This window comes from Lupinus angustifolius, unplaced genomic scaffold, assembly GCF_001865875.1.
Source record: "Lupinus angustifolius cultivar Tanjil unplaced genomic scaffold, LupAngTanjil_v1.0 Scaffold_102_10, whole genome shotgun sequence".
NCBI lineage: Eukaryota > Viridiplantae > Streptophyta > Magnoliopsida > Fabales > Fabaceae > Lupinus > Lupinus angustifolius.
Window position 1 is genome coordinate 145,805 of NW_017724719.1, and position 9,294 is coordinate 155,098.

General features: G+C 34.2%; 2 protein-coding genes across 3 annotated transcripts; one reads left to right on the forward strand and one right to left on the reverse strand.

Moving 5' to 3' along the window:
• On the forward strand, positions 1 to 1,422 carry LOC109339771 (peroxisomal membrane protein 11A). Its single transcript, XM_019577287.1, has one exon. The coding sequence runs from the start codon at positions 143 to 145 to the stop codon at positions 950 to 952; it is 810 nt and encodes a 269-aa protein (XP_019432832.1). The 5' UTR covers positions 1 to 142; the 3' UTR covers positions 953 to 1,422.
• Positions 1,423 to 4,338: 2,916 nt separating this feature from the next.
• Positions 4,339 to 7,014, reverse strand: LOC109339770 (protein BRASSINAZOLE-RESISTANT 1-like). 2 transcript variants are annotated; one of them, XR_002106712.1, is made up of 3 exons: positions 6,575 to 7,014; positions 4,822 to 5,596; positions 4,339 to 4,780 (listed from the first exon to the last, which is right to left on the reverse strand). XR_002106712.1 is itself a non-coding variant. In XM_019577285.1 (2 exons), exons 1-2 carry the CDS (start codon positions 6,812 to 6,814, stop codon positions 4,907 to 4,909), a joined length of 930 nt encoding a protein of 309 aa, XP_019432830.1. In that variant the 5' UTR covers positions 6,815 to 7,014; the 3' UTR covers positions 4,339 to 4,906. The 2 variants fall into 2 exon arrangements, 1 of the variants encoding a protein (XP_019432830.1); XM_019577285.1 differs by having other exon boundaries at positions 4,339 to 5,596.
• Positions 7,015 to 9,294: the final 2,280 nt, after the last annotated feature.

The window sequence follows — 9,294 nt, forward strand, 5'->3', positions numbered from 1 at the left end:
CTATTAGGTTACAAACCACTTTCCATTTCCAAATTTCTACTTATTATCGTTTAAAGGAATGTTCATTCTATTGAAAAATATAGATAAACAATCTTTCAGACTAGTCCTTACTGGATTCGCACCCTTGTGAAGTACAGCTCCAATGGCTTCCGAATCCTCAGCACCGCCGCCACCACCACCAACAACCACGGTGGTAAAAAAAACCAACACCACCAAAGACAGAGACTTCCTCCAACAACTCGAAACCTACCTCGCCAAACGCGACGGCGTAGACAAACTCCTCAAGATCTCTCGCTACACCACAAAACTCATCCTCGCTTCTTCTCTCCTTCATTCCAACCCAACCCTCTCCCACCGCCTCAAATCCTTCGACACCAACGTCGGCGTCAGCCGCAAAGCCTTCCGCCTCGGAAAATTCGTTCAAGATCTCAACGCTCTCCGAAACTCTCTCCACAATTACTCTTCCCATTCCCATTCCAATTCTCCGAGTCGCGATTTTCTCTTACCCTTGATCGCTTATGGTGGCGAAGGAGTGTACTATTTTGTTGAACAATTTGTGTGGCTTGCCAAATCGGGGTTGATTGATAGCAAACATAACCGTGTTCTGCAGAAGATTAGTGCTTGGGCTGAATTTGTTGGTTACTTCGGAAGCGTTGCGATGAAATTGAGGGATTTGAGAGGGATTGTTGAAGAAGAAGCGTGTTTGAATTCGAGTATTGAGATAGCGGTTACGAGAGGGGTTGGGTGGAAAGAAGAAGAAGGAAGGTTGAAAAAAATTAGGGAGAAGAAATTGATGAAGGTTCTTTCAGTTGTTCAGGATTTTGCTGATGGGGTTATGTGTGTTGATGATATATTGGAAGGGAATGGACCATTTTCGAAGCCTATTTTTATGGCTTCTTCTGGGTTGTTGTCTGCACTCATTAGTACTCATAAGAATTGGCTTTCTTGTTGAGTTGAGGTAGCAGAAGTTGGTGGTTTTTTCTTGCTCAGTTCGGTTTTGGTTTAGGTGTTTATGTTCCAATGAATAATTTCCAGAATAAAAATGTTAGGAATACATACCAAAGAAAGAGGTACTTGTTTATCTATTTTATTAGTTACAATTAGTACTAGACTTAGAAATAAATTGATCATTATTTGTTGTAGTTGATCATACTTTACATGTTTTGATTGAGACAATTTTGCAGCTGGTTAGACTTGCATCAAATTACATAGTTTTGACAGAAGTATATTAGCTTCAAAATTGTGTGTTATAATGTTATATGGTTAAGTGGGGACTTCCATTGCTTTACAGTTTAAACGATTTAAACTCACAACACTGAAATCTAAGTAAAGCTGGCTAGACTTCCATTGCTTTACATTGACATTTTTTTGTTTCTTTCTCTTGTTTGAGAAAAGTTATGAATATATAAGATCAATATTTTAGTGGAATGCATCCGACAATGTAACTGTAATTTTAAAGCAATACTATGTCTTTTGTCACTAATCTGTAGAACAATGTTACTTTAAGAATTGAAAGAGCATTTCTCTTCAATGGTTCTGTTTAGTATTGACCAGGAAGAAAGTTTTTTGTTGTTCTAAAGGGCAGTTCTGACTGAGCCGGGTAAGACATTATCGGGCAAAGCTCTTTCTACCAAATGCCTCTGCATTCCCAGAGGCTCAAACTCAGTATCTCTGGTGAAGCTAGAATAATCTCTGCCATTTGATCTATGCGTTTGTTGGTAGCAGGAAGTTTAGTTCATTATCTATGTTGACTTTCTTAGTCCCTCTTTCTTTTCTCTATTAGCTACATAATATTTTTGGTACTACCAAGGGTATCCATCACTTTATAAGTAAAAAACTAATTTCTTTCGGGATATATGATTGTCCCTCCCAACAAGTGTTGCTCTCAAGAATTGACCTCTTGGTCTTTATGGGCATCTAGCATGGTCTTAAATCACTAACCAATTCCTTGGATCTCTCTTAAATGGCGGGAAAGATGGCTAATGACTAGATATTATCTCCAAGTTCCATTATGGTCGGTTTGTTTTTTTGGCTTTTAAAGGGTAATGGAGGGAAAAGAAAGTCTTGAAAGCCATGAAATACACTTATGAGATGGCTCTGAAGCTCTGAAGTTTTTCCCTTCTTTTCCTTCCTCTCCAAAATTCAACTCGCAAACAAACCCTTAGTCACAAATCTATAGCTTCAAATTAGTAAAAGTTGGCTCTACTATATAAACAACTATTTTTAAATGACCTCTATATTAAGTTATAAACAAGTATTTTCAAAGTTGACTTGATACTCAGACTTGACTCATATATAAACAACTATTTTTTCACAACATGATTAAAGTTCACTATTTGATTCACTAGTTAACGTTACTCATCAACTCAAATTCTGATTATTAATATTCATATATATAATACATTTTATAAATATGTTATATTATTGTGTCAATTTATGAACCTATTGAACTTTACTAAGTTCATTTTAAGTTGATTTGTAAGTATACTTCAGTCATCAGTGGGAAATTTCGGGTTTTGGTGTAGGGTTGTTTATATGATCTTGGCTCGCTACAGCGGTTAGTTTTTGCAGAAGGTCCAAAGTTTTTATTAAGTGGTGTCCTCCACCAGCGCTCACAACTCGAGCTGGAGTGTGTTCCTTCACACATAGTAATGTTCCTAACAAAATAATACCTTGTATTTTAAAGCTCACCTATCTCTTGGCTTGAAATAAGCAAAATGGGAAAGAGAAATGTCCTAGCTACATCCCAAATATTGCACAACAAAGTGCAAAATCTACCTCAAATTTATCCTGAAACATGATTTATAAGCCTTATAATGCAAAAAAAACCACTGAATTTACAGCACCCGAAAACCTTGAAACATGTTGGGAATGTAAAGAACTGGATCAAGTTTGTCGACGAGCTCAACCAACGACTCACATTGCTCAGTCAACTGTTCAAAATGGAATGGTCAAGTCTCAGACTAAGGAATGGCTCTAACAAGTTGGGAACGGTGACAGAGAACATGGGATTAATTTTCAAACAATAAAATTGGTGATATTTGGGTGATAATGATGATGGTAAAACCAGAAACTTGTAAAAGGAATAAGTCTGATTCAATGACGAACTTAGAAATATCAAAACATTATTTGATGAAGGCAAATGTGAAGAGGAAAATAACAATGACTAGTGGCCAGAAAAGTGAACAAAGCCACAGAAATTAAAGCTAATTTTTTTGGTACACCGAAAATACAAAAACTAGACATATTTTAGGATCTCAAGAGTGGAAAGTGGAAATAGTGACATACTTTAGTACCACTTTGGTATAAAGGAGCAAAAAGAAAACAGATTTAGGTGATGAGACTGAGTAATTATGATATTTAAGCATACGGATTTCTTTTCACCCATATGGACATCAAGCACAAGGTTATCATCCAAATCTATATACTTATGGCCTTACCAAAAGAATCTATATAAATAAGGTGCATTGAGAAAGGTGGAATTGTACCTTTTCATCCTTATTCCTCAGGCATTGCAATAATTTGCAAACAATGCAAAACCACATGAGGTTGATATTTTCTCATCCCCCAGTCAAAAACTTCGCCTATAAAAGAAACATGATTTCATTAAGATCTTTGGTATCAGTCAAGAGTATTAGTTCAACAGGTGATGCAAACTCAATTAATCAAATGTCGTCTAGATTTGGGAGTCTCGATCAGCTTCAGTACCACATGAGTGCAAACAAGCAAAAAGAAAATTAATATCAAAATCAACATTATAAAATATTGCAATACTTGCACAAGTTGCACCACTACGCATGAGTGTTTAAAGAGATTCTGGCAAGTTGCTTCCGCTCTTTATTTACCAAGAGGATCTGCATCCTCTGTTCTTCATTACAGATATCCAACAACATCTGCATTTGGTACTCGCCAAAAGGATGTATCAATTATCATAATTGGCTATTAAATATACGAATCCTAGAGCTTCTGCTAGATTATGTTGGTGTAGCAAAGAGAAAAACATTTGAGGAGACAAGCAAAGAAGCAGGCTACCAAGCTATCCTCACCAACCATGAAAAGCCACTACCGAAACTTACCAAGAAACAAAGTAATCACTGACAAATGCATACAAAATACCCAATTATCAAACTATAAGCACAAATATAACAGTAACCCTCAATGCACCGCAATGGAAGCTCACATTTCTTTCTGAAGAAACCCACACCTGCACAATTCATACATATTATACAATCCACCAAACAGAAAATCACACCACAATTTTGCCACATCGCCTCATCAGTTTGAGGATTATAATTTATTTTTATATTAAAAATCATTTATCATACTGCTTAGGGCTCATTTAGTTGTAAGGGGTCAATATGGTAGAAAGATTAAACTAGGGACAATTCACTTTGAGCTCACTACATAAGCTGATGGTATAAATTATAATAACATATGAACTGTCTGATACACAGAACAAGGACATTAAAGAATAATGATATAATCACAGGTCTGACATCAACAAATAATATAATCTTCTTAATTTTTGACAAAGACAATAATAACCTTAACAAATCCTAAAATTTCTTATACATATCACACACAGTATCTAATACTGATGCCTGATGAGATTTTCTGGATGATTGGCATCTTAATCACTAAGTGAAGGGGAGGTGACATTATCATTTCTATGTTTTACTAAGGCATGGAAACACATGATTTTGTACCTAAAATGCTCATGACATCTGAGACATCCATTTAAGAATAATAGGTCTGATTCCACAGTCCACACATGCTGCTTGCACTGACAGAGCTGGACAAGATAGTTCTTATATTGAGCTTTGACAACAGATTGAATGAAAAATCAACTAACAACTTGTGGTCTCATCCTCACATATAACCCACCTGATACAATTTTGGTAGCAACCTAACCCCGTGCCTTCCCGCTTCCAAGTGTGAGTTCCAAATCATCCAATCCTACTTCATGAATTCTTTCCCCAACCCAAGGCTTTACCTGTACCCCAAACTTTTCTTCAGAACTTCTTATCTCTTGGATTGAGTTACCAGGTACACTGTGCTGAGTTACAGGTTTAATAAGATTAAAGGTCGGAGAGGTTGGCATCGCAGACACAGAGGGTGCAAATGCTTGGAATTTCAGCCACTGTCCTGACTCAGTGGTGGAAGTGTCAGACTCATCACATTCTGGTATAGTGGATGGGGTATAAAGGTGACGGTGTGTAGGGCTAGCAGGGGCAGAAGCTGCAAAGTAAGGGTAGTTGAAGGAGGCCATTGATTGTTTGGCAACAGACTCCCATGTTGGAATTGGTTTAGGATTTGTTGATGTTGGCGAGGAGATAGGTGGTGTTACAGGGGCACTGTTTGATATTCTCAAAGGAGTGAGTGATGCTGGAATGTCATTGCGCATGTATGGAAAGAAGCTTGGTGTATTGTCTCCACCGAAACGGAAAGGACTTGGGAAGGAGGAAGAAGAAGGGCTGACTTGGTAGGACGGAATTGGGCTGGGAAAAGATGAAGACATAGAACTTGGATTTTGTGAAGAGAAGGGAGTGTTTCTTGTGGAGGTGCTTGCAGCATTGGCCAGAGGAGGCTTGCAACCCTATTCATAACAATCATAGCCAAAAACACATTTTAGTAACAAACAGATTATCAAAATTAAAAAGTAAAAAATGAGATACCATAGTATGCCTATTCTTTTACAATTTGAGCATCAAAGTTTGATTCTAATTTCAGTAAACCAACATAAGAGATTATCAATAAGGCATGTTATGAAATCACTTATCTTTTCTTAAAATAAAGACAAACACTTATTACATGCATTTTTTGGTGAATCTTATTTTTCGGCGAACTACATTTTTCAAAATCTGATTACACAAACAAAACCAAAGTAATTAGCTTTTAAAAAGTCTCATTTCATATTAACTACTTTGCTTCCTGATTCCAATGTATCATAAGGGTTGATTTGTTTGGAATTCTCAAAACAGTTATTGTACAAAAAGTAATGGAAGAAACTGTTTTGTGAGGAGCTAATGCTACAAACTTTTTATATAAATAAGCATTTATGGTAGAGCCTAAACAAACACACTTATAAACTCGAAAGTGACATTTGTTCTCACAACAAAAACCCTAACCAAACTGGCTCTAGAGGGATAGTTAATTAAAAGCATAATAAATAATTAACCTGACAAAGAAATTCAGAATGATTGCCACTTAGCATTTTTCCAAAACTAAGCATATGAGTCAGATAATTAAGTTAGAAAATGAAGCATAAATGCTGGAAGTTAGAAGCATAATTAGTAAGAATATATAAATAAATAAAATGAAGAAATCAAAATCAAAGTGCCTGAAAATCACATACACAGATTCATTCCATATAATAATAATAGATACTATACTTACTACTACATCAAGCAAATCATAATGCAAGTAAAAATGATAACGAAACTAGAAACAAGCTTGATCTCGCACTTAAAACAAACCGTTTTGATTGAACAGTGAATTCAGATCAAGAAACAAAATCTAATAAAAAGTAAGATCCAAACGCAATTCAAGTATGATTCAATTTATTTTGATTTACCTTGCGATAAGTAGTTCCGTCTTCTTCGACTTTCCAACCAGCTTCTTCACAAAGAGCTTTCAGAACTTCATTGTTATCACAATGCTTTGGCAAATTAAAGTTCCCCTGAGCTCGAAGACCAGCGAATATCTTCGCAGCAATCGCTCTTCTCCTCCTCTCTCTTCTTCTGTTGTTCTCTCTCTCCCTCCACGACGGTTTCCTCCGGCTCGTCGCCGCCGATGTTACTCCGTCGGAAGCCATCTCCGGCAACGATGTAGTTGGAATAATGTGTGTGTTTTGAGTGCGTCACAGGGGATTTAAACCCGAGTTTAATGGGCTCACGAGGATTGCGCGTTGGAAGAGTGAGAACTGAGAATAAGAAGAATAAGGAAGAATCTGAATATCTGATAAAGGTTAATCTTTGGAAGGGTGTGATAGCGTGTGTGTTGGTGTAGCGAGGATCGTGTGATTGTGGCATGGACTGTGATGTTTTATGCTTGCACGTTATTTTGAAATAGAATCACTTTGTATGGTAGAAATAATTAATAAAATCACAATAATAGGTAAAAAAAATATTTCTAAATGAAACTTAATCTTAAATGATAACAAAAAAAATATAAATATATTTATTTTAAAATATGATATGTTAAATTTTTTTTTTTTGTTGAATATTAGATAGACTAAAAGTTAAAGTATTCTATTTCTAGGAGGATCACTTGTTTGTAGGGAAGTTACACATTTAAAAAAATATTAGTTCTGTACGGTGAAGAGATACCTTTATTTATATTAAAAAATCTTCAAATATGAGAGCACATTGTTGTCTTACAAAAATGTGTCACTTCATGCGTCAATACTCATGATTGGTTGAAAAATATATTTAAATTAAAAATTTAATAATCAATTATTTTTATATCAATAATAAGAAATGATACATTTTAACATCTACAGAAGTTTTTTTAAATTTTGGATTTGTGGAGGGTGAGAGATTGGACGGTTGTTATTGATCGGTGGGATGAAAAGGTGATGAAGGTGGGGTGAGGATTTTGATTGTGGAAGAGTTGAATAGAATTACATGTGACTGCCTCTTTGATAAGTGGAGCAGATCTGCTATCTTATAGTTTGTGTCACTCCATGTGGTATGAACTTATGTTACTCCAGTCACAAATTCTTGACACATGAAATGACACAAATTGTGAGACATCATATATATATCTTTGAAAAGTTAGTTATTAGTGTGAACGGGCCCTTTAGGTGATAGTCTCAAAATCATTCATCAAAATATATTTTTTCATAAAAAAATATCAATTAGCACATAAAAAATAGAAATTGAATATAATTTTATTGTGTATAACTTAAAATTAAATAATGGGAGTGTCTAGTTAGATCCATTTTTAGACAATTTTTTTACCATGATTTAAGAAAGAGTATTTAAGAAAATGAGAGAGAAAATAATATCTCTTTCTAAATAAATATTTGAAAAAAAAACTTTTTTTTCGATGTAAGTAGCATAGTGTGAAGAAGAGACAAAAAAAGAAGTTGATGAGATGTAACAGGAAAAGGAAGAGAAAAACGTTAGATAGAAAAATGGCATGTACAAATAAGTGTAGGAGAAGAGTGATAAAAAAAATTATTTTTAATACACAATAATAATAATATATATATATATATATATAAATAAGTAAACATAAATAAAATGTTGGTTTGGTACAAAACCAAACTAAATCCACATGATGACTAAAAAGTTTATAGTAATCATAGTTTTATTTGCTTTTGTGAAGTCTAACACTAAAATTAGATAGAGATGTGATTTGGGTTTGTGCAGTGAGTTGTTTAACGAGCTTATGTTTGTTTTGGGTTACCTTTTATTCTATCATCTACGTCAATGCACTATTAGCGGATTAACACAGCACTCAACGCGACCATTAGTGACCCAATTGACTCAGTGAAATAGATGTCGAACATTATGTATATTTGACTTAGTTGATAAACATAATTTTTCTTCCATTTTTTGCTCTTTTTATATACCAACGGGGACTGAATCTTCATCAATAGAGAACTTTAGAAGAAAGACATAGAGTTGGGTAAACTCTTGAAAAAGGACGAATTAGCACTAAAAATGAAAAGTTCCCTCTAAAATCGGAAAAAGCAATGTCATAGCCATTTTGCTTTTTCTATTCTCATTTTTATACACACTAACAATTTGTTTTGGAGGGAAATGAAAAGAAATAAAAGATTTAAGAGTTATCACAAGTGTATTTCATGACTCTCAAACCTTCATTTTTTCTTTCTTTCACTTCCAAAATCACTTTCGAACTAACCCTAAAAAGAGGAAAGAACACTAATATAAGATAATTTTTAAAAGTATTTATTAAAATAGATGTGTTTTAAGGCATGGTCTTGTAGATCTCTCAAAAATATTTTAATTGGATAATATTAATATTTTAAATTTCTAAATACTTTTTCATAAAATATTGGATAACATTAATAATGTTTTAATCGTGGAGTAGTAAAATCTTAGAGCGTACAGAACTTTATAGCACACATCTATTACCTATATAAGAAAAACAATGTTTTTCATGACACATGTCATTTCTTTGACAAAATTTTTCCTCAACTAAAATTTCCCCTCCAAAACATGTACATGTTATTCTTACTTACATTCACACATTGTATTTTCCCTTTTTATATATTGTATATTTTAATAATTTAATGTTAATAATTGATTGATACATTTGTTTTAA

Bases quoted from the DNA above. Each gene is read 5' to 3' on its own strand.
- LOC109339771 (XM_019577287.1), top strand. From the start codon at position 143: ATGGCTTCCGAATCCTCAGCACCGCCGCCACCACCACCAACAACCACG.
- LOC109339770 (XM_019577285.1), bottom strand. From the start codon at position 6,814: ATGGCTTCCGACGGAGTAACATCGGCGGCGACGAGCCGGAGGAAACCG. The intron at 5,597-6,574 runs GTAAATCAAAAT...TGTTATGAATAG, and splicing joins ACGGAACTACTTATCGCAAG to GGTTGCAAGCCTCCTCTGGC.